This window comes from Leucoraja erinacea, chromosome 15 (assembly GCF_028641065.1).
Source record: "Leucoraja erinacea ecotype New England chromosome 15, Leri_hhj_1, whole genome shotgun sequence".
In the NCBI taxonomy this organism is placed as follows: domain Eukaryota; kingdom Metazoa; phylum Chordata; class Chondrichthyes; order Rajiformes; family Rajidae; genus Leucoraja; species Leucoraja erinaceus.
This window is the reverse complement of record NC_073391.1, coordinates 4,891,563-4,916,796: the sequence shown is the minus strand read 5'-3', so window position 1 is coordinate 4,916,796 and position 25,234 is coordinate 4,891,563. Positions and strand designations below refer to the sequence as shown.

The following is a 25,234-nucleotide window of genomic DNA, read 5'->3' as shown; positions in this document are numbered from 1 at the left end:
GGAGGAAGAGCTGCAAGGTATAGATAAATTGGGCTGAAGGGCTTGTCCAATGTTGGGCAGCTCTAGCATGCTATTTTTTCTGAGCCTGCGTACATTCCTGTTATGTACCACTGGATTTGAGCTTCAAGTTATAAAGCGTAAGTGCTACAAGTGATCATAAGTTCATCTCAACTTTATTGGCTCTGTTCTTATAAGAGAATGTTTGTGTTTTGGGCAAAGATGTTGTAGATACTGTACCACATCTCATCATGGAAAGCTCCTATTGTCACTCATGATAAAGTTGAGTCAAAACAGGGACTGCTTTACTGCTGCGTCTTGTCATGATTGCAATCTGGAATAATTGGCGGAAGACAGAAATGAGAATCAGTGTAGGAGGAGAAATACTAATTTTCTGAGGGACAACAGCATCCTCAGGCTACAAACTGCCAACAGAATTCCCGTGTAACTGATCAAACAGTCTCTGTATCTGCTGTAAACCAGATTGTACAACTACCTTTACAATACACACTAAAACCGTACTGATGTTAGTATGGGCTTTTGTATTGTTACATGTACCAAGATACAGTGAAAACATTTGTGCTGCATGTTACCAAGGGAAATCAGACTATACATGAGTACATCAAAGTCGTGCAAAAGTGACAATAAACAGAGTGCAGAATAAAGTGTTACAGCTACACAGAAATTGTAGTTAAAATTGTGCAAGGTCAGTAACAAGGCAGATTGGAAGTTCTGTATTCATCCTTAACGCAAGGCCCCTTCAAGATTCTGATAACAGTAGGGATGGTTATTGACTCTGGTGATAAGTGCTTTCAAGCTTTGTATTTTCTGCCCAACAGGAGAGGAGAAAGAGATGTCAGCTGTCCTTGGTGATGTTAGCTTTTTTTCTTGAGGCAGCAAGAAGTACAGATGGAGGGGTTGTGGGGGGAGGGGTTGTGGGGGTTTATTGTAAATTCAACAAGAAATAAGAATTTTGTTTGACTCAATGTTTAGAATGTGGAACACACTACTGCACAATGTGATTGAGGCGATTTGTTGAGATGCCTTCTGAAGAAAACTTAGAGAAAGATATTCTGGGAACCTGCAATGGACAGGTGGAAAAGGAGAAGGTTAATACTGTATACTAGACGAAGTGGGACCCGTTGAGCCCCAGTCACCATGGGGGGGGGGGGTGTGGTGGGGGGGGTGTGGGTGTGGGGTGGGAGAGGAAGTGTGGGGGGTTGTATGGGGGGGGGGGGGGTTGTGGGGCGAGGGGGTTTGTTGGGGGGAGGGGGGTAGTAGGGGAGAGAGGTGTGTGGGGCAGGATGGTTGTGGGGGGGAGGGGTGTGTGGGGGGGGGGGGGTGTGGTGTTGTGGGGTGAGGGGGGTGTGGGCAAGGACTGGTTGTGGGGTGGAATGGTTGTGGGGGGAGGGGTCGTGAGGGGAGGGGTTGGCAGGGAAGCGGTGTGTTGGAGGGAGGGGTGTGTGGGGGAGGGGGGTATGCGTGGGCAGAGGGGTTGTGGGGGGTGAGGGGTGTGTGGGGGGATGTATTTGTGGGCAGGAGGGTTTGGGTGGAGAAGGGTGTGTTGGGCAGGGGATGGTTGTGAGCGATGTGTGGAAGGGAGGGGTGAGTGGGAGGGGGAGGGTGTGTGTGGGGGCGGTTGGGGTGTGGGGGGGGGGGGGATGTGGGGGCAGGGGGCAGGGGGCAGGGGGCAGGGGGGAGAGGTGTGGGGGCAGGGGGGAGAGAGCTCGGAGATAAGATGGGGACGTGCCATGAGGGTGAGTGCGGTATTATGGGGGAGGGTGGGGCAGGAGCCAGTGAGGGGGACCAGACTGAGGGGTTGGGGGTGCATTGGGGACTCACAACGGGCACTGGTCACTTCATTGGTTGCTTCGCTGGCTGCTTCGCTGGTCGTACTCCGCCGGGAGGCTCCGCTTTCCATTTGGCGACATCTGCGCCATCTGCGATTCCGCAATTCCAAATTGTCATTACCTGGATCTGCGACAGTTCAGTGCTCGGAATTATCTAAACTTTGAACACAGACCTCACTCCTTCCAGGCCCTCCAACACTTGGTTCTGTCGTTGCTGGAACTCTTCAGGGGCCGTGGACAGACTAAATGGCATGCGTCTCCATCTATATCTGGCATATGGTGTGTTAAATGTCGTAAGATGAGAACTCTCATCATCCAGTTCCACATGCCAAAACCCATTCTTGGCGCCAAACGTGCCAAAGACCTTGGCATCATTCAGGTCTGTGAGGACATCTTCAATCGTCGTCATTGGGTAAGGACTTCTTTTCAGCCCCTTGTTCAGATCCCTCGGGTCTAAACACACTCTCAACTTTCCATTGGGCTTTTCCACACACACAAGGCTGGATACCCAAAGAGTGTGGGTCTCTACTGGGACAATTATTTCAGCTTCTGTTAGTCTGTCTAACTCCTCTTTCTGCTTACTCCATAAGGCTACAGGTACTCGTCGTGGTGGATGGATCACCGGTGTTATGCTGTCATCTACCTGCAGATGGTACTTGCCCTCAAATTTACCTGTCCCTTCAAACACATCAGCATACTCAGACTGCTCAGAGGGATTTCACTGCCATTCAATATCATTATGTTCTCTTTACACACTGAGATGAGCCCCATCTGCTGGGCTGCCCTGCTTCTCAGGATTGGAATGTAGTCTTCCTCCAGGACTACAAACTCTACTTTGTATTTCCTTCCATTCTTTGGTTCACAAGTCTCACGTTGCTTTTCCCAAGAGGCACCATTGTCGTGTTGTTGTACGTTGACAATACTTGCTTAGTTTCATCCACATCCTTTGCATACATATTGGGAATGATGTTACATGTGGCTTCACTGTCCACCTGGAATTTTATTTCCTTCCCTTTCGGCATCATGGTCGCAAAGATTTTCTTTGGGAATTGAGTCTCAACACTGTGCAGACTTTCCGCTTTTACTGCTTCTAGTTGCAGTTCCATTGTGTCATCATACTCATCACTGGAACTCTCTACTTTCACCACTGCATGCACAGGTTTTTCCCCTTTCATTTCTTTCTTCTGTTGCACCTGCCTTTCCGTGTGGTGTGATGCAAAATGATCTGAAATGTAATGCGATTTGTCCAGTAGGGGCGCCACCTACAGTCTGGCTGTTTATCAATCTTTTTTTAATTTTTAGTGTTTTAAAAGTGTGATTTGGAGGATTCTTTAGTTTTTCTATGTGGGGGAGGGGGGTAGGGTAAGGGGGAAACCGTTTCCCAGTCACTTCCTGGCGAGGATGCAACTATTCTCCAAGTCGCGTCCTCTTTCACCTCCTCGCGGCCTACCAACTGGATTGGTGCGGCCTACCAACTGGATTGGTGCGGCCTTTCCTGCTGGGGACTGAACCAAGCTTCAGCGGCGGCAGCGCAGCACTGGATTCACCGCAGAGCGGGCGGATGCCTACCAGGATCACCGTTTGAAGCTCCGGAGTGCTGGGCCTGCTGCTTAAACATCTCGGAGCTGGGGTTTTGAGAGCTCCCAGCGTGGGCGACGCTGTCCAACATCATGAAGTCCTGGGGCCCTTTGCTGAGGGCCACCAGTGTTGAATCTCCAACCAGCATGGCCTGTGGTCTTCGGCTGAGGATGTGGCCGATTCAGATGTCCAAACCGTTGAGGTGGTTCTCACGTTCCGACGTCGGAGTTCCATCATCCATGAGGGCCTGAACATCGGGCCACCCATGGCGACGATTGTGAGGGGTTCGGGAGCCCCCCGACCATGGGTGAACAACGGAAGGACAACGGAGGAGGATGACTGAATTTTAGAGCCTTCCCTCACAGTGGAAACATTTGATTCCGCTGTGTGGGAATGTCTCTGTTAAAGTTTATCGTGTTCTGTGCTCTTTATTATTCGTATGGCTGTATGGTGACCACCCATTTCACTGTACCAATTGGTACGTGACAAATAAATTTATCTTGATCGTTCTTATGGCATTTGAAACTCTCCCGGCCATTTCTCCTTCTTCCTATTGTGTTTGTATCCACAGTATTTGCACTGTATGGTTGGATGGTATCTTTTCCCCTCGTCTCACTGCACAGACATCTTGTCATTGGTCACTTAACAGGACATCAACTCTGGCCTTGGCAAGCACTGAAGCCTGGCATGCCTTCACACACTTTTCTTAGTCAAGTGAGGTTTCTCGGAGAAGTTTCTCCCGCAGCATGTCATGTCTTATGCCGCATATTATTCTATCCCGTCTCAGTGAATGTTTCAACTCTCTGAAACCACAATGAGCTGCCAAGAGCTTCAGTTCTATTAAAAACAAATCAAAAGTCTCCCCTATTTCTTGGCTCCTCGTAAAGAATTTACACCTGTCGATGGTCTCGTTCCTCATGAGTTGACAATGCTGTTCGAAAGCATCAAGAGCCTGCTCTAGCGTAACTTCTTGCCCTCCGGTGTCCGTGTCTCTAGCGTTTGGTAGAGCTCTCTCCCTTGCGGTCCAACTAGATACATGAGGAGTTTCCTCATTGTCTTGTCATCCTTCCCTTCCATGCTCAAATCAACATAGAGCTCAAACTCCTCCCTCCATTATCTCCACTCCATTGGCAGGTCCCTTGCCTCAAAATTCATTTGCCTAGGGGGCTTTAACTGCTCCACTTTCCTGACAAATGCGCCCCTCAATTGATGGAAACAATGTAGGCCGCACACTCGTCTCTCGGTAGTACTCACTCACAAATGTCATCTTCTGTCGCCGTGCACCCAATCAAAACTCTCGATGAATCGTGAAACAGGCCCCGATCTGACACCATGTTTTAATATTGTGTTTCCTTACTGTAAATTGCTCTAATACAGCTACACAACTAATTAACAGAGGCTTTACATTCGAGCCTTGGGTTCAGCCATTTTAATTCAGGATCCATTTTGGCTACTTGTGGATCATGGATATTCCATCATTGGTACTGCACCACAAATGATGCTATTCCCATAACAAGGAGTGGGGGCAGGGGGGGAGAGAGCTTGGAGAAAAGATGGGGGAAGAGCCATGGAGGAGTGTGCAGTATTACGGAGGAGGGGGCAGGAGCCAGCGAGGAGGACCAGAGGGGAAGGGGTTGGGGGTGCGATGGGGACTCACAGCGGGCGCTGGTCACTGGTCGCTTCACTGGTCGTTCTCCTCCGCATGGCTCACGGACTCAATCAGCACGGCTTGCAGACTCAATCAGCATGGCTTGCGGACTCAGCCCCGCCTCCGGGATTTTATTTTCCTCGCCCCGTCCGGTGATTAACAGCGGGTGCCGGAAGGGGCGTTACCTTCATGGTGACTGACAGGCGAGAAGACCAATCTGTGATCTCACAATTTTTTAAACCTTCATAACTTTTGTAATATTCCACCAATCGGAACAAAACTTGATGCGCTTGGAGCAGAGGATAACAGTGAGTAAGGTGGCGAAAAAATCCTAGCGATAACGATTTTGCACAAATTTTAAAAAAACGCAAAGAGGACAAGATGAGAGTTTAGTAATAGGATAGATAGATAGATAGATAGATAGATAGATAGATAGATAGATAGATAGATAGATAGATAGATAGATAGATAGATAGATAGATAGATAGATAGATAGATAGATAGATAGATAGATAGATAGATAGATAGATAGATAGATAGATGAACACTAACACAGAGTAGTCGTAGCTTGTTTCAATAATAATATTGTCTGTGGTCTGCATTAGGTTTAGCAAGAGGGGGCAATATGTTTCCAACATTGAGATCCTCATATTTCTTGGCTGCGATTTGAAAAATCCTCAAAAAAGACAGCGTTTTTTAGTTTAAATCTTCAGTATTTCAATACGTGTATATATACTTACTGCTTCCAACTCCATCGTGGTTAGTTACAACTATTTCATCACTACTGAATTCTATCTCTTCCAAAGCAACAGTGCTGGTAATCATGGTTACTTCAGGAACAGGTATGTATAGTTTTGCCAACAAGTTCATCTTTGTGTTTATTAATTCATAAATCTATTAAATAGAATGACATAAGATTGTTAGCAGGTGGTATGACTTTTTGTGTTTATTGATCATTTAAATCAATATCCCTTGATGTTGTCCACAATGCAGATAATAAATCAGTTTCAGAGCAGTTTGGATAGTTACTGAAAAAACTATTATCGTAAAATGGTAATATGTCTTTAGAGGGTTGGAAATGTGTTCTTGGTCCCATAATAAAATAAAGTATGCATACATTATTCTAGTCTAAAATTCAGTTCCCTTGAAGTTAAAGGATCCAAATTTCAGAAAGAGAGTACAAATTGCATGTCTAATGCATGTAGTCAAAGGGATGTAAGGCAAGGACAAATTCCTAGTCCATATTCTATACGATAGGTCCAAAATATATATAATTATAAATTAGTGTATGTATATAAAGAGTGAGACAAATGCTATAATACCCATGAATTCTAAATTGCACCCATGACTACCCAAGATTTCCTTTATTTAAGTGAACATATAAGTACTATCTTGGCACATTCATAATTTTATATATTTGCTCCCCCAACGCAGCCATTCCCTACCCGTAGCCCCCACGGGAGACATGGTCCTCCAACTCAAGCGGCTCAGGAATCAGCAGTGCGGCTGTTTTTTAAATGGCGTCTTTGAGGCGAGATACGGGCGCCAGCAGCCAGTATGGTCGCTGTCCAGCAGGAGGCAACAAAATGAGTGAGTGGGGGGGGGGGGGGGGGGGGAAGGATTTTATTAAAAATGTGTACATAAACACGACGAAATTTAATGAGGAGTGGATACTTGGAATGAAAAGTGTAATCTCTACCGAAATGGAAAATAAGTCGTCATTTCTGGGTCTGACGTTGGCGTAGCAACGAATCAAAGGCTGGCAGCCACAAGTCAGAAACATACACAGCCAGCCAGCCAGCAGCCACACAGTTTTAATATTATATAGATAATGCTGGGTGGCCACATTTCCGAATTGAAACTTGTTTGAGTTACAAATAGTTTGTAGGCACAGAACTAACCCTGTATTAACCAGGGAGGACCTGTATCTCTATTTAGTCTGGAGAGGTGATCCTCAGCTTCCAGCTATACATATCATTAATTTCCCATCCCTTTCATACCTTAACTTCTCTGCCTTTGATATCCAATGTTATCACAGAGAAGTTCAACATAAAGTAGTTCTCTCAAGCATTCTAGATAGAGCTCTTAAAGATAGCGGAGTCAGGAGATGTGGCGAGGAGGCAGGAACGGGGTACTGATTGTGGATAATCAGCCATGGTCATATTGAATGGCGGTGCTGGCTCAAGGGGCCGAATGGCCTACTCCTGTACATATTGTCTATTGTCTAAGGGACTACAGACTCGTCCCTTGGAATTGTAAGACAGCTATAGACATGAGGGAAATACTCAAAATTGAAGATAGCTCAATGATATTTCAGTGTTCATTTGGCTTTGTTTGAGGAACCGATGTGGAGAATGGAATCTTTAGCCCCATCACAAAGGTAATTACGCCTCCGGTCAACCAGTGGGAAATGTTTAGAGCAGATCAATGTAAAAGGTTTAATTCCCAGAATGTGCATACAAAAAGTTCAAGACCTTATTCTACAATCACATATCCTATATCCTTTCCACCTAAAAATGTGTTCCTTTAACTGTAGATATATTTTATAGCACTTGCTAACTGCACTGCAGCAGCTTGTCAACAATATCCATTGCAACCCCCACCCCCCACAACATCTATCACCTATAACGGAAAAGGAAGCAATCTATGTTCTCTCAGTAAGTCAATTACAACCCACTCAAAAATGTACTTATTCTGTCTTTGGTTCCGTGTACCACAATTGTAAGCTAACAGTACAATGGTAGTACCTTCATCATTAACATAATTATTAGGACTGCAAATGTAGAAAAAGTCACATGATCTGGTCATTCATAATCCAATAGTCTCTTGCTACTCAAGCCTATAACAATAGCTAGTTTTAATAGTAGTTACCTCTAATCTAATGTTTTCAGGTTTGTGTATAATCTGAACATTGAATATTTGTTGAAATTGTACAGTAAAATCTGATTGCAGTTGTGAAGTGATAGTGGATGAAACGAGTTTCTCATTATAAAAAATACTAATGAAGAATTTATGGTTTCGCATTTCCATTCTTCTACGTTGTTCTCCCCTGAAATTAGATACAAGAACATTTCTTTACTACTGCAATACTTCACACTGTAATGAAAGTTAATTATTTATCTTAAATATTTATACATAGTGTATTCAAGTTGACGTAAATGCACCATTTTGTATTATTTAATGATATATGCATATAATTGTCAAGGCCAAAGGTTATCGTCTGCCCTTAATTTCCCTTGAGCTGAGTAAGTAGGTAGATTATTCAGAGGACAATTAGTCACAAAAGGACAGATGTTTTTTCCCTGAAGGATATCTGCAAACCAGCTGTCTTTTCATGGTTGTCATTACTAACACTAGCTTTTAATTCTATATTTATTTAATTGCTTGAATTTAACTTTCCCAGTCTCATAATGTAATATTAAATTCATGTCTCTGGATCCTCCCTTAGATTGCCGCATATTAACTTTGCAATTCAATTGCTAAACTATCACACACTACAATGTAGCCTATAAGGAAAGTTACTTTGCGTTGAAATGAAAATTATCGCTTCATAACCCTTAATAATCAATATAGACCGGTTTTGACTGTTAATGAATTATTAAATATGCAAAACTGATTAAATAGTTGGGTTGAAAACACAATGCACAGTTCCATAGAACGATGCACAAGATTTTAAATCAAACCTAATGTATGCCTTTACTTTGCCATAATTATAAGGATGAGATACTGTAGATATTTTCTATCTTTAGTTTAAATATCCCAGAAGGTGGACACAAGAAAAACTTGTTTAAATCTTCAGCTAATAGCTGCTAGCAGATGATCTGTCCTTGCAATAGCATTGAAGGCTCTCCCAGGACATCATTAAATCACTCTTGGTGAGAATGCTACACATTTGGTTACAATTCATGAAGTGGCTAGAAATCAGTCCAAAACATAGTCACTTGACATGAAAGAAAACAAAATATTTAGTCTGAGTAATCATAGAGCCATATCAGAGGGCAATGCACCAAGAGGTGCGAAATAGGGTTCATATTAATATGATGGATCGAATCGCCTCCTCACATTGCCATAAATGTCTATATTTCTATGGTGGGTGAAAGAGATTTCCCTTTTCATCTGCAGTAGAATTTAGCTGCTCATTAGAAATTGTGTTGCGGGGAACTGAAACACCTAAAGAGGAACAGTCAGTTTTAGATCCCGTAAAATACTTTTTGGTAAAATATACATCCAGTTTAATTTAATGTTTTGAGAGACAATAACTACTCCCCATCTTATACTTTGTGTAGAATATATTCTGAGCTGGCCTCTGACAATGTTCAGGCTATTTCATTTTTTGCTGTTCTTCGAAATATACTTCCCTAAGCACCCCAACAGTTGCTGGACACATCGGGAGGTATCTTTCACTATTCGAAAGACAATGGATCTCCAGAAAAGTTGAGCTATACTACACTATACGGAACGTCATGCATCAATACATTTTGGACATGTTGGAGGAACAAAGATCTGTAATACAACTTCTTTCAGTGATTCTGCTGACGAAGATAAACATGATTCAGCCAATATAACAATTAAGGCACATTGTTGCGTCTTAAAGATAATCTATAGGATTAAAGATAATCAGAATATCGAAGGAAAGACCAGATTTAAGAGAATTTTTATACAATTTCTGAAAGTTAAATGACTTTTGTACCCAGCCATCCCAAAGCCATTGCAAATCATACATACGGATCGAAAATGCACAAAATAGCCAATCACATATAATAATTCAATTTTGAAAACAATCTGTTCCAAGGTCTAAAATATTGTCATTCAAAGCAGAATTTCTGGTTGCATGGTATTTAGTGGCCATTTAATACAAATTTTGTAAAAGTGAGAAAACAGATTTTTTTTAGAACAATTCATACCCAGAGCAATTTAAATCTGGTGTTACAGTCATTGTCTGTGACAGATTAGGAATCAACATAGGTTCTTGTCTTTGACTGTAATCAACTGCAGTTCTTATTTTTGCCATATTTTCTATTGTTGCTCTATCTGTTGGCACAGAATGTTTTGGGGGCTCTTCTGAATCATCATCAGTGTATTCATTGACTGATTCATCTCCATCTATAAGTTTGCTTTCCTTGGCTTTCTGGAAAAATACAAAAATATAGTCTTAATATTTAAATTTAGTTAGTTTTATTATTAAAACTGTAGATTGGTTACTTTACTTACTAACCTATGCAGTGCTTTATTATCATAGCTCCACCTACTACCGCACTATTCATATTATCGCAACCTGACATGTGCAGTCAAGTCTATGCTGCTGTACAGTAGAAGCAACATGCGGCAGTGTATTATATGAGTTATTCAATAAATACTGTTGTACCAGATCTGTGATTTTGTGTGATTCACTAAAAGTGGTGTCAGATGTGGTTAACCCACTCTGTGTTTAAGTATATCGGTTTTTATTTTATTCCCTGTATTTTGATTTCACCCATTTTATCTATCATCTCGTGTTGCCATGGCCAGCTCATTCCGCAAGCCTGACCCTCGGATTTTTGACTCCGACATTGCTGAATGTTGGGTTTTCGAGCGCAATGGCAACCATTACATCCGTGCTGCTCATTGCAACATTCCACCAGATCACCGTGCCTCTATACTTAACGTCGCTGGCCCTGAAGCTATCAAATGAGCAGAGCGTTTCAACTATGCACCTGCAGTTCTGGATCACAACAACCAAATCGTGGTACCTACAGAAACTATTGATGATCCAGAGGTCTTGCTCACTAAATTTAGACATCTGTGTGACCTTCTAGCCAACTCCATACTTGAACGTACTAAGTTTTTTGCTCGAAACCAACAACGTGAGCCTGTGAAGAATTACATTAGCAATCCGAACCATATTGCTGCACGCTGCTGTTTTTTCTAATCTGTGCGATGAACTGATCCGTGACAGGCTGGTGGGTGGAATCCTCAGTTGCAACAAAAAAAACAAGGAAGAAATCCGAATCTGCATCAACCCCAGAGACCTGAACAATGCATTTTGTTGTCTCTGTACTGTACACTGACAATGACAATTAAAATTGAATCTGAATCTGAATCTGAATCTGACAGTGATCAAAAGCCCGCACTACCCGATGCACTCAGTGCAGGAAGCTGCTGCCCAGCCAGGCAGTGCCTCTGTGCAGATCCCACTGGACCCCGACTTGTCCAATCTCACCCCCTTTGGCCGCTGCAAATTTTTGCGGATGCCCTTTGGCATCAATTCTGCCAGCGAGGTATTCTAACGCACAATGAAACAATTATTTACGGAGTGCCCGTGCACCATCATTGTCGACGATATTCTCGTTGCTGGATGCGACATGGCTGAACATGATGCCAACTTATGTCGGACACGTTTTCACCAGTGATGGCCTCAACGAGATGCCATCTTCCACTGACGTTACGAGTTTGCAGATTCCTGGGAATGGTTAACTAAAAGTAGCGGTTAAACATACTAGAACGAGCAGCATTGCTAAATGGGGGAAGATTTAAGTGTAAGGCTATGAATCTTTCCAATCTATTTTCCTATAAGCAACAGATTTGGCACATTTAAAACCAGAATATATATTTGGAAACACTTGTTATGAGGAAGCACATAGATGCAATTGAAAATTGAAATGGGAACTCCTCTTCCCTATGCAAATAATCTATCATTAGACTATCAATATATGAACTATCCAAATAGAAACAACAGCTGAAATTGGTCCTTAAAAATTACACCACAGGTAGATGGGATGGTCAGGAAGGTTTCAGGCACATTGGGCTTCATCAGTCAGAGTATTGAGTATAAAAGTTGTGAGGTCGTGTCACAGGTGCACTCGACATTGACGTACTATGTTCATTTTTGGTCACTCCATTATAGGAAAGATGCCATTAAGCCTGAAAGGGTGCAGAGAAGATTTACGAGACAGTTGCCAGGTCTCAAGTGCCTGTGCTATTGGGAGAGGTTGAGCAGGTTAGGATTTTATTCCTTGGAGCGGAGGATAGGTGGTGATCATGAGAGGAATAAATAGGGTAAATATAAAGTCTTTTACCCATAGTAGGGGAATCAAGAACCAGAGGACATAGGTTTCAGGTAAGGGGGGAATGATTTAATAGGAATTAAGAATCTATCCATTTCTACTTTGAATATATTCAAGGATTCAGCCACCACGGTCAGAAGCAATGAATTCCAAAGACTCACAACCCTAAAGCCCCTGTCCCACTGTACGAGGAAATTCACGAGTTCACTCGAGTTTTCCCCTGATTTGAACTCGGAGAATGTCCGTAGCGTGTCCGTAGGAGTTCGTGGATGTCTCGTAGCTGCTCGTAATGCTAACGGTAGGTACTCGGGACAAGTAAAAAAATACTCGTGATGAAAAAAATTGGTACTTTTTATACCTACCATTAGCATTACAAGCCGCTACGAGACATCCACAAACTCTTATGGACCCACTATGGACATTCTCCGAGTTCGAATCAGGGGAAAACTCGGGAGAACTTGTGAATTACCTCGTACAGTGGGACAGGGGCTTTAGAAATTATTTCTCATTTCAATCTGAAGTGGGTCATGAAGTCTTCTGAGATAAGAACGGACACACTGTGCTGGAGTAACTCAGCGGGTCAGGTAGCATCTCTGGAGAACATGGCTAAGTGACGTTTCAGATCAGGACCCTTTTTAGTTGTATGCAGATGATGGTGGTTTGAAAGGCAGATGGTGGATAAAGGCCAGAGATAAAAAGGCAGAAGGGGGAGACAAAATGATTGAAGAGTTGCGAATTATGAATCTGCATGAAAGAATGTAGGTGGAAGGAGATGAGGGGAGAAATAGATGCATGTCCTGGAGGGGTAAAGGGGAGGAGGGGAGGAGGGGGACTTGGGGGTAGAAGATAGAGGAGGAGGATTTTGTACTTTACAAAATTTGGAAAATTTAATGTTCATACCAATTGGCTATAGGCCAGACAACAGCGGGAGTCGGTAGGTTTGTAGTTCAATTAAGTGCATTCAAAAGTACTCAATTTTTCCACATTTTGTGACGTTACAACCTTATTTTAAAATGGATTAAATTCATTGTTTTTATCATCAATCTGCACACAATACCCCAGAATGAAGAAGCAAAAACAGGTGTTTAGAAATTTTTGCAAAGTAATTAAAAAGAAATAACTGAAATATCACATTTACCTATGTTTTCAGACCCTTTCGTATATGGCACAAAATTGAGCTTAGGTTCATCCTGTTTCCATTGATTGGAGTCCACCAGTGGTAAATTAAATTGATTGGACATAATTTGGAAAGGCACACACCTGTCCATATAAGGTCTCACAGTTGACAGAGCATGTCAGAGCAAGCCATGGAGACGAAGGAATTGTCTAGACATTGTAGACAGAATTGCGTCGAGATAGAGATCTGGGGAAGGGTATAAAACAATTTCTGCAACATTCCACGTCCGGAAGAGCACAGTGGCCTCCGTCGTTCTTAAATGGAAGAACTTTGGAACCACCAGGACTATTCATAGTTGGCCACCTGGCTAAACTGAGCAATCGGAGGAGAAGGGCCTTGGTCAGGGAGCAAGAACCCGATGGACACTCTGACAGAGCACCAGAGTTCCTCTGTGGAGATGGCAGAACTTTCGAGAAGGACAACAATATCTGCAGCACTCCACCAATCAGGCATTTATGGTAGAGTGGTCAGACGGAAGCCACTCCTCAGTAAAAGACACATGACAGCCCGCTTGGAGTTTGCCAAATGGCATGAGAAAGAAGATTCTCTGGTCTGATGAAACCAAGATTGAATTATTTGGTCTGAATGCCAAGTGTCATGTCTGGAGGAAACCAGGCACTGCTCATCACCTGGCCAATACAATAGCTACGGAGAATGGTGGTGGCAGCTGTGGGGATGTTTTTCAGTGGCAGGAACTGGAAAACTAGTCAGGATCGAGGGAAAGATGAATGGAGCCAAGTACAGAGAGATCCTTGATGAAATCTTGCTCCAGAGCATTCTGGACCTCAGACTGGGACGGAGGTTCACCTTCCAACAGGACAACGACCCTGCACACAGCCAAGACAATGCAGGAGTGGCTTCGTGACAAGTCTGTGAATGTCCTTGAGTGGCCCAGCCAGAGCCTGGACTTGAACCTGATCGAGCATCTCTGGAAATAGTTGTGCATCGACCAAATACAGGTGTGCCAAGCTCATACCCAAGAAGACTTGAGGCTGTAATCGCTGCCAAAGGTGCCTCAACAAAGTACTGAGTAAAGGGTCTGAATATTTATGTAAATGTGATAATTCAATTATTTATTTTTTAATTCTTTGCAAAAATATGTAGACACCTGTTTTTGCTTTTTTATATTAAGGTATTGCGTGTAGATTGATGATAAAAAAAAGAATTTAATCCAATTTAGGATAAGGCTGTAACGTAACAAAATGTGGAAAACGTGAAGGGGTCTGAATACTTTCTGAATGCACTGTATTTCCCCTATTGGTTATTTACATCATTGACCCCAGAACATCAGTCTTGCTGTCTAATGGAGCTGAACACTATTGTTCTGAATGGCCAGTAGAATTCTATGTAAAATTGTAATTTTCCTCATTGTGCAAATACATTCTTCTGAGGATAAGGGACAAGATAAAAGAACAGATAGATATCACTGAGAAGCTGGTGTGATTTGGGTGGGGGAGGGATGGAGAGAGAGGGAATGCCGGGGTTACTTGAAGTTAGAGAAATCACTATTCATATCACTGGGCTGTGAGTTGCCCGAGCAAAATATGAGATGCTATTCCTCCAATTTGCATGTAGCCTCACTCTGACAATAGAGGAGGCCTAGGACAGAAAGGTCAGTGTGGGAATGGGAAGGAGAATTAGAGTGTTTAACAACCGGGAGATCAGGTAGGTCCAGGTGGACTGAGCGAAGGGGTTCAGCAAAACAATTGCCGAGTCTACATTTGGTCTCGCTGTTGTATAAGAGTCCACATTTTGAACAACGAATACAGTGGATGAGGGTGGAGGTGCAAGTGAACCTCTGCCTTACCTGAAAGGACTGTAGGGGTCCCTGGACAGAGTCAAGGAAGGAGGTATAGGGACAGGTGTTGCATCTCCTGTGATGGCAGAAGGTACCTGGGGATGGGGTGGTATGGGTGGGAAGGGATGAGTTAACCAGGGATTTGCAGAGGGAATGGTCGCTGCGGAAGGCGAAAAGGGGTGGAGATGATAAGATGAAATCCATTCATTTTATTTACTGACTGATTGATAAAACCAGTCAGTAAATCAAATGATTGGATTCCGTTCTTGCATGTCTTGGAATTTGGCTAATAACAAGATAATGCAGCGTCACCTGATGGTCAGACCACTTACTATCGATCACTCGTCAGTGGTTACGAGGACTATCACATGATGTCATGGGTTAAGGGGAATGTCCTGCTACATCAGCAGGTCTTACTTTGAGATCATTAGTCAACAGGTAGCTGAGCTCGAGTCAACACCCTCGCTCAGCAGCAGCAGCAATGACTCAATATGTTAGAGAGTAACAAACGCACAGCCAAACTTATCTCACCGAAATAAAGTAACCATTTGATCACAAAGTTTGGACTCGCTACATTGGTGTCCCGCGACGAACCAAATTGTGATTTTGGATTGTTCCCGAGGCACGCAACCGACCATCCATCTCTACAGTGGTGACGATGTCTGCAACAGCCCAGCCCTGCTGAAGGACACTACCGCCACGCTACCGTAATGTATGCTGCCGAAGAACACCTCAACGCGCTCCTGTGACTGGTCTCGGCGTTCGCAGGCTGCCCGGGTCGATGGGAGCGATCCGGCCTTGTTTGACAGCCGCCAATCTCTCCCGCATGGCCCTTCTGGAACCGACCACCGGGGCTGAGAGGCCACGGCTGCCGCTGCTCTCCCACCAGCTGCTGCAGGAGCTGCGCGTTTATCAGCCCCCTGCCCCCAGCATCACCGGCGCCGCCGGCCCCGGTAACAGGGAGGGAGCGGGCCCACCCGTCACCCCACCAGTTGCTGCTCAAGGCCTAGCATCCCAATCGAGCGGGCCTCCCCAAAGACGTCCTTCTGCTCTTCGCCGACGTATATTTCGACGATCCCCGGCCACTGGCTGCCTGTCCGGTTGGGCTGTTGTCGGCCCAGCTGCAGGGTGGAGCCTCGGCCAGTCGTGCATCGGCGGTCCCACGACGGATTCCCCAACAGCTTCCAATCTCCGCCGGGGGCACAGCAACGCAGCCGGTCTCCGACGACACCGGCGACGATTGGTGGAGTTCCTACCTGCAGCGGTGGGGCGAGGCCCATTGATGCCGGCCGCCCCACACGCATCCGGGAATCACCTCGGTTGGTCCGCCAGTAAAGGCCGCCGCAGTCAGCTGCCAAAATGGCCACCATGGCCTACTACCACATGGTCGCTGTGGTCGACTACCAAAATGGCTGCCGCGGCCAGCCAGAAGCAATGCTCGACCTGCTCCGACCACCGTCCACAGTGCCACCTTCTGGCCAGATGCTGTCTCTGCAGTCTGACTGCCGTCAACAGCGCCACCTCCGATCGAATGATGTCTCTGCAGCATGACCGCTGTCATCAGCGCCACTTCAGGTCAGATTGTGTTACTGCAACCTCCAGTTTTCTAGTTTCCAGCACAGTTTCTCATCAGACATTGGACAATTTGAACTTTTAGTTTCCTACCACTTTGGACTTGTTTGCTCACTGTAATATTTTATTCCTCTTTTCACATTTTACACTGTCATGACTTAGCTGGGTTTAGCTATTAATTTATTCCTATTTCTTTGTTGTTTTCTTTGGTTTGCAATGTTGCCAACATCTCCCAGCCGTTGCTGGGTGCCCTATTTCTCAGGACACATTCCCGTGCTGGTCGATGAGATGCGACTGTCTCGTCCATCCTGCGGCTTTTGCATTGGTCTCCCTGCACCCCTCAGCATACGGCCAGGATAACCCACAGCCAGAGTTTCGACTGTGCCCGCAGGCCCCACCGTCCCGACCCACGGCCGGGGTGCACCCGGCCCACAGCAGGAACCGCCCTCGACCATGTTTGAACACCTTCTGGTAGAAGGTGAGCGCGTTCTATCCATTTTCGTCTGTGGGTTTACGAGTTTTGGCTGCCACGTTTTGTTGGCCTGCACATTTTTCTTCCTCCAATTCTGTGGGGGGGGGGGGTGTCCTGTGGCATCACCTGATGGTCAGACTTACTGTTGATCCCTCGTCAGTGGTTATGAGGACTGTCGCGTGACATCATGGGTTAAGGGGAGTGTCCTGCTACATCAGCAGATCTTACCTTGAGATCATCAGTTGACAGGTAGTTGAGCTTGAGTCAACACCTTCGCTCAGCAGCAGCAGCAGCAATTACTCAATATGTTAGAGAGTCCCAAAAGCACATGCATGTCAAACGTATCTCACCGAATAAAGTAACCGTTTGATCACAAATTTTGCACTCTCTATATCATTTTTTCTTCCCAAAGAATGACTTGCAATCTAAAAGAATAACTTCACAGTAATAGCAAAGTTCAATGATAGGAAAGAGTGGTGTAGGAGCCATTAAGCTTGTCAGTATTATTATCATGTCTGATATTTTTAGTTTTTATCTGCCTGTGCTTTTGTAAGCAGGATTGATACATCGTAGGGGTGTGTTCTTTTGTTAGAGTAATCTGGCACATACTCTCAGATTAGAAGTATCAGTTTGGTGTTGGAGAATGAGGGGAAACAGTTTCTACCATGATCACGACACACACATGTTACGTGACGACTTACCTTTATAAGAAGAAGCTTTTATGTGATTTATATGATGAGAATGGAACAGCGATTAAGAACGGAAAGTTATGGTATTTCTTTGTTTTGTATTACTTCAATAAAAAAGCAATTAATCAAGAAACGACGTCTGGAAGATTCATCTTTGCTGTCTTATATGTGTCGTAAGTGCGTTAGGCTATACCTCCAAATCATCTCCAATAATTAATGGTTATCAAAGTTGGACTTTGAGAACGTTGTAAAAACTGCCATTATATTAAGTAGAAAACTTACTACCAGGAAGAGTAGTAGCCAAAGCTGATTCAACAGTGGACTGAAGAAGCTGAACCTGCCAGAGATTACAGCCTGAATCCTGGGCGGAAGCACTGACATGGTTGACACCTGGGTCATTAGAAGAAGAGAAGACTTCATAGACCGAGAGGGCCGTGAGTAGATTGATTGCTTGCAGTATTTGAAAACTGACAAAAGCATTAAAGTTTAAAAGCCTGTGGGGAACATTCTACAGACAGAAAGGATGCTGCCAGACACTAGTTTACCTTTTTTTGAAGATTAGTCATCTAGCGTTGAGCAAATTGCCTTGAAATTAATTGGATGGTGATTAACTATGAAATTAATAAGGCGAGCTCAGCTAGTGAATGTTTACAAGATTCTGGCTAAGAAAACCTTTGACATAATGATTGTTTTGAAGAAGGCTGTTTTTTAAACTTGTATAAGAGAAGCCACAAGAGGGAGCTGTGGAGCCAAAAGAGAGAAGATATGGAAAAAGAGAAATCAAGTGCACTGAAAAGGGATAAGTAGCCTACCTGGAAAGAAACAAGTTATGGAAGCTGAAAGTCAAGGAAATTGAAATCCAGAAGAAAGTAATGAAATCAGATGAGAATGCAAAGATGGTGCAATCTAATCTGGAGTAATGATTCAGCCTCGGCCACGAGGTTGGAGAAAAGCAAAACTCATTGCTGAGTTTACAACTGCCTGAGGGAGAACTCGAAGGGCACACCCTGCAGTTCCTAGAAAGAGTGAAATTTTTCGATGGTTTTGTAAAGTATGTGAAGAAGTAGTTGAAATTGAACAACTTACGCAGTCGGAAGTTCTATGCAACAAGGTGTCAAAGTGGGAGAAGAAATTACACCTCAAGAGAGTATTTAAAATGTCTTAACAAGACATAAATCTGGTTCTGTAGCCAGTTCAACTACATGGGTCTCTGCTCAAATGGAAGCCGAAGCTGAAGTAGCTGCTCTCTTGCTAGAAGCTGCCACCTTGCAGAAAAAATATGAGATTGAGGAACAAAAAGAACAGCTGAAGAGCGAGGCTGAGGAACGAAGTGAACAGCTGAAAAGGCAAGAAGAACAGCAGAAGAGAGAGGCTGAGGAACGAGTGCAGCTGAAAAGACAAGCAAAACAGCTGAAGAAAGAGGCTGAGGAACAAAAAAGGCAGTTGAGGGAGGAGGACAGCTGGAATTAGATACAAAGTTGGCAGCTGCCAAGGAGATACTGGAAGGTCAAGGTACAAGATGCGGCTCGAGAATATCTCAGAATGAGAATTCCTTGGTCCAAGGAGCTAATCTACAGCCAGAGAATATCTGGCATGACTCCGAACGAGTACTGAGTAGGTGGATGGGCAACAAAACTTCATTTCAGCAACAAGGAGCTAGACCAAAGCAAACAACTTTTGAGCTGTCTGTTGAGGCTGCAGGGCTGTCTATTGAAGCTCGTAATAAGTCAGCGATCCAGGACTCTTCTCAGGGGCCCAATACACAGGCTTGTGCAAGCCAAGATTTTCAGAGGCCTGTTTATTATCCATTTACGCCCAGCAAGGGACAAACAACTAACAATGGGACTCATGACAAAACTTACCCAGACCAGTAGTCTTTTCAGAGGCCTTCTCATCATCCATCTGTGCCCAACCAGGGCCCAACCGGAAGTGGCGGCGCTGCCTTAGCAGCTGCTGCTCGCCTGAAGTCGGTTTGTTTTTTCTTTTTTGTTGTTGTTTTCTTGTCCTGTTTTAGTCAGTTAATTTTAGTTATTAGGTTGTGTATGTGTGGGGGGGTGGGAGAAACTTGTTTTAGTCTCTTCCTTCGGGGGGGGATACAACTTTTTTCTTGTCGTATCCTCCGTCTCCGTTTGCGTCTGCGCTGAGGCCTAATGGCGGAGCTGGTGGCCCACAATTAGGACCGACCTTGAGACAACGGAGGCAGTGCCAGCCAGGACTTACCAGCACGAGGCTGGCCGACTTCGGGGCTGTGGCGGCATTCTGGCGGCGGCAGCCCGACTTCGGGGCTGTGGCGGCGGCCCGACTTGGGGCCATGGCTGCGATCCGGCAGCAGCGGCCCGACTTGGGGGCTGAGGTGGCGTTCCGGCGGCAGCCCGACTTCGGGGCTGTGGCGGCATTCCGGCGACCCGACTTCAGGGCTGTGGCGGCGTTCGGCGGCGCCCCCTGACTTCGGGGCTGGGGCAGCGTTCCGGCAGCAGCGGCCCGACTTCAGGGATGTGGCTGCGTTCCGGCGGCGGCGACCCGACTTCGGGGCTGTCGCGGCGTTCCGGCGGCAGCCTGACTTCGGGGCTGGGGCGACGTTCCGCCGGCGGTGGCCCGAACACGGGGCTGTGGTGCCGTTCCGGTGGCCCGACTTTGGGGTTGTGGTGACGTTGTCAGCCGCGGCGACGACCCGACCTAACCACCAGCAATTGTTAAACGTGGTTCTACCTTTACTAAAAACAAAAGGAAAGATCAGACCTAAGGAAAGCAGTTATGGACAGCACTATTAAGCAAAAGGGTTCCGTTTGTCATGTTCGGAGCCTCGGAGGTCACAGGTTGGTGACCTGCTTTTCCGGAATTCACCTCAGATAAATGCGCATATTGAGGTCGGGGTAGAAACCTGTATTTTCTCCATCTTACCAGTAACAGTAAGGAGCAGCTAGGGGAATACAGTGTTGTAAACATATGTTTTTTTGGATCATGATAGCTGATCTACCTTTTGCACAGAAAGCTTGATGAGAAGGCTGGACATTACAGGAGAAAAGCCTAAGATTTTCTTGCGTACCATGAATGAGGAGAAATACTGCAATAGTCATCATATTACAGGTATGGAAATATCTAGTCTGGATAAAGACAGTTTTATACAAATATCTGATGTGTGTACACATGAGACCATGCCTGTTTCTCATCTAAATATACCCAAGCAAGAAGACTTGAAACAATGGCCTTACTTGAAGGATTCAAGATACCTAAAATATATTCTGGTATCGACCTACTTATCGGAACGAATGCTTTGAAGGCAGTGGAACCTAAAGAGTTTATCAGTAGTCAAGGAGATGGACCATTCGCTGTGAGAATCGTACTTGGATGGGTTCTCTATGGCTCCTTGAGAAGGAACAACAAAAGCAGGAATAAATAACCACCCTGCTGCTGCTGTCAATCGACTATCTGCTGTTAAATTAAAAGAGCTATTGATCAAGTAATACAATCACGACTTCAATGAAAGTGCCAGTAAGGAATCAGAGATGTCCAGAGAGGAGTTAGAGTCTTTGGATATTATGAATCACGCAGTAAAGATGATAAACTGACATTATGACTAGACTTACCTTTCAAACAGGAAAGTGTTAGCCTGCCGAATAATAATCGCATTGCAGAGCAACGCACCCAGAATCTGAAACGCAAATTTGGCAAGAATATGAAATATCATGATGAATATACATCTTTCCTAAAGAACATGATTGACAATGATTATGCCAAAATGGTACCAACAGACCAGCTAAATTAAAGTGACGGAGAGCTTTGGTATATTCCGCATCACTGGGTGTATCACTCGAAGAAAGGGACCTTGAGGATGAGATGTGCTGCAGTCTTCAAAGGAACATGACTTAACTGTCAACTACTGCAAGGTCCAGACCTTATCAACTCACTCATTGGAGTTCTCATTAAGTTCAGACAAGAACAGATTGCTTTGATGGCTGATATTAAAGCAATGTTTCATCAAGTCAAAGTATCAGAAAAGCATACCGACTACTTCCGATTCCTATGGTGGCCTGATGGTGATGCACAACAAGATCTTGTTGAATACCAGATGAAGGTACATTTCTTTGGAGCAGTGTATTCACCAAGTTGTCCAAACTTTGCATTAAGGAAGACCGCCGAGGACAATAAAGCACACTCTCCAGAAGAAGTGACAAACCCAGTAAAGAATAATTTCTACGTGGATGATTATTATCCATGTCTATGGAAGAGGAAGCAATTCAAATGGTGAAACATCTGACCTCTTTGTAATAAGGGAGGATTCATGCTATCTAAGTGAATCAGCAACAGCCATGTTGTATTGGAGAGCATTCCACTACATGACAGAGCTAAGGAGGTCAGGGAATTGGATTTGAACAAAGATAATCTGTCAATGGAATGGGCACTGGGACTGCACCAGTGTGTCGAAACAGATGTGTTCCAGTTCAGAATCTCGATTCAAGAGCGACCATGTACTAGAAGGGGTATCCTATCCGTAATTGGTTCTGTTTACGATCCTTTGGGATTTCCCGCACCATTTACACTGCCAGCCAAGTTGATTTTGAAGGATCTTTGTAAGAAAAAACTTGGATGGGATGAGAGTATAATGTAAACTTCCTCTCAGCGATGGACAGAATTGTTAGCAAATCTCAACAAGATCTCAGAATTCAAAGTGGACCAGTGCATGAAGCCTGCAAACATTAGTCGAATCAGATATGTACAGTTGCATCACTTTTCAGACGCAAGTGAAAGTGGCAAAGGTACTGTTTCATATCTAAGACAGGAAAATGATAACAATGAAGTACATGTTGCATTCTTAATGGGAAAGGCCAGAGTGGCCAGAAACACCCCACAGAGAGTCTGTGGACACCCCTCCCGGGAGGGCAGGGCGGAGGGGAGGGAGAAGAGAGTGGGAGGGGGCACTTCCGTCTCTGGGGGAGAACCCCCCCTCCCTCTCTGCCCTCCCCCCTGCCTTTCTGGCTCGAAGCCCCCCCCCCCCCCCTATTCCTCTGTGCCCCCTACCTCTCTAGGAAGCGGTTGAATATTGAGACTGCTATGGGTGAGTGGTGTAGTATTGCATTCTGGAAACAGCCCCCTGTAATGCTGTGCCCCCCCACCACCTAACCCCAATCTCTACCCCCTCCATCTTCCTCTCTCCCCCCCCCCCCCCCCCCCCCCCCCCCCCCCCACTCTGTTTACGCCTGCTCTGTTGGGTGGTGCGTGAGTGGTTAGAGAGGGGGATGGGATAAAAGGCGCGAATGAATATTAATATAATATCAAGTGTGTGTGTATAGGGGTGGTTAGCATGTATATGACGCCTAAGGCCGCCACCCCTTCGCAACCACGCGTTGGGGGAATAGACCCAACGGATCTGCACTTGGTCTAGTATACTTTTAAAACTGTGTGTGTGTGTATGTGCGTGTGTCATTTTGCCTGTGAAACGTATCTCCTCGAAAACCAGACGACAAAACAGGGAAGTGTTTACATATTTCAGTAGAGATTTTCCTTGTGATTTTAGAAATCCACTCCTCTGTACATTTGGTACATTATTTTCCTGACTTTTTAATTAAAATTGTTGACCAATCTAACTTTTTTTTTAAATATGACCGCTGCCCAGCTGCTGGCGTTACAATAACAGTGAATGTTTTACATCTTCTGGTAGAAATTTTGCTTATGATTTCAAAAATCTAATCCTCTATAAATTTGGTCCATTATTTCCCAAAATATTTACTAAAATTTATCACCAAACTGACATTTTTTTTAAATATAAAGGTCGCCCAGCTGCTGACCTCACAATGCCTTTTTCCTCGTGGCTGTCAACGCGCATGCGTAGTTTTCCACGAGGTACGTTAGCCCCCACGTTCTTCAAAAGGCGCAGAAAGATCGAGAAAGTTCTGCAGACAAAGATCCTACAGCTCAGCTCTGCTATAGGATCTTTGTTCTGCAGATCCCGACCTCAGAGGCGCCTCACGTGCTGAAGCTTCTCCACGCTGCCCGTGCAGCTTGTGAAGCCCCGCCCCTCCCATCCCCCGCCCACCTTCTCATTCCAGCTGTGGGTTTCCAGAGAGTCAAGCCGGTGCTGTCTCTCTCCGTTGTTCGCAGCCCACTCACTCGCCCGGCTCCCCGTGCCCCCCTCCTCTTCTCACCTCCTCCCCTCTCCTCTCTACATGTCACAGGGGACGACCTCCTCTCCGTGTCCGTGTCCGAGGCCCGATCCTCTGTAACGCTGGCGGAAGCTTTTGGAAGACCTCAGCATAGCCTACAGCTCGCTATAGGATCTTTGGTCTTCGGATCGCTCTGGGCTCGCCCCGCCCCTCTCCTCTCTCTCTCCCCCCCCCCCTCTTTCCTCCCCCCCCTCTCTCCCCCCCCCCTCCCCCCCCCCCCCTCTCCCCCCCCCCCCCCCCCCCCCCCCCCTCCCCCCCCCTCTCCCTCTCCCCCCCCCTCTCCCCCCCCCCCTCTCTCTCCCCCTCCCTCTCTCCCCCCCCCCTCTCTCTCCCCCCCCTCTCCCCCTCCCTCTCCCCTCTCCCCCCCCCTCTCTCTCTCTCTCCCTCTCTCCCCCCCCCCTCTCTCACCCCCTCCCTCTCTCATCCCCCCCCTCCCCCCCCTCTCTCTCTCCCCCCCCCCTCTCCCTCTCTCCCTCTCTCCCCCCCCCCTCTCTAAAAACCCCTCACTCTCTCTCTCGCCCTCCCTCCCCTAAAAAATCTTTTCTGCCCTCTCTTCCCCTTCTCTTCCCCCCTCCTCTCTTCCCTCCTCTCTCTCTCCCCCCCTCTCTCTCTCCCCTTCCCATCTCTATCTCCCCTCTTCCCCCATCCTCCCTCTCCTCCTCCCCTCCACAGGGCGGTTATGGGGTAAAAGGAGCAAATTAATAATATGAATATAATATCAAGGGAGGTAGTTAGTGTGTGTGCGGGGGTAGTTAGTGTGTGTGTAGGGGTGGTTAGTGCGTGTGACGCCGCATGCCGCCCCCCGCAACCGCGCGTTGGAGGAACAGACCCAGTGGGGCTGCACTTGATCTAGTTTGTTTTAAAACCCATGGGTCATTTAAAAACATGAAGATTCAATGACATTTCCAGGTTTTAAGTTAGTTTTAGATATTCTCTCTTTAAAAGGTTTGAAATAAATCTTCCTATTGTAAAATGATCTTAGCGATGTCCAGGAACATTGAAAATCTGTGCCTGGCCAGTTTCATGGTCATGCTTCTTCTGGAGTTCACATCTGCCGGGATTACATTGTTCAAAGGTCTATTTCTGATCAGGAACTTTTTGTTTAGTTCCACCGCCCTTTTTACCAACAAGTTCGACTTCTTGAGCTTCAGAAATAAGTTCTGGACAATAAGGAACAAAGCCGGTAAATAGGGAGCCTGTAAATAGGAAACAAAGGCTGTAAAGTCTTAGCCAATAATTGCAATGCCAG

General features: G+C 45.4%; 1 protein-coding gene across 1 annotated transcript in view; it reads right to left on the bottom strand.

Moving 5' to 3' along the window:
• LOC129704367 (protein CC2D2B-like) overlaps positions 1-25,234 on the bottom strand; it is a 244,759-nt gene that overhangs the window by 107,138 nt on the left and 112,387 nt on the right. Inside the window, exons 19-28 of the mRNA XM_055647454.1 lie at positions 25,110-25,181; positions 23,616-23,684; positions 21,412-21,476; positions 20,386-20,538; positions 18,176-18,291; positions 16,081-16,442; positions 11,273-11,335; positions 9,978-10,201; positions 7,945-8,122; positions 5,814-5,967 (exon numbers count right to left, since the gene is read on the bottom strand). Coding sequence (XP_055503429.1) covers positions 5,814-5,967; positions 7,945-8,122; positions 9,978-10,201; positions 11,273-11,335; positions 16,081-16,442; positions 18,176-18,291; positions 20,386-20,538; positions 21,412-21,476; positions 23,616-23,684; positions 25,110-25,181 — 1,456 coding nt within the window. The remainder of the gene's footprint in view (positions 1-5,813; positions 5,968-7,944; positions 8,123-9,977; positions 10,202-11,272; positions 11,336-16,080; positions 16,443-18,175; positions 18,292-20,385; positions 20,539-21,411; positions 21,477-23,615; positions 23,685-25,109; positions 25,182-25,234) is intronic.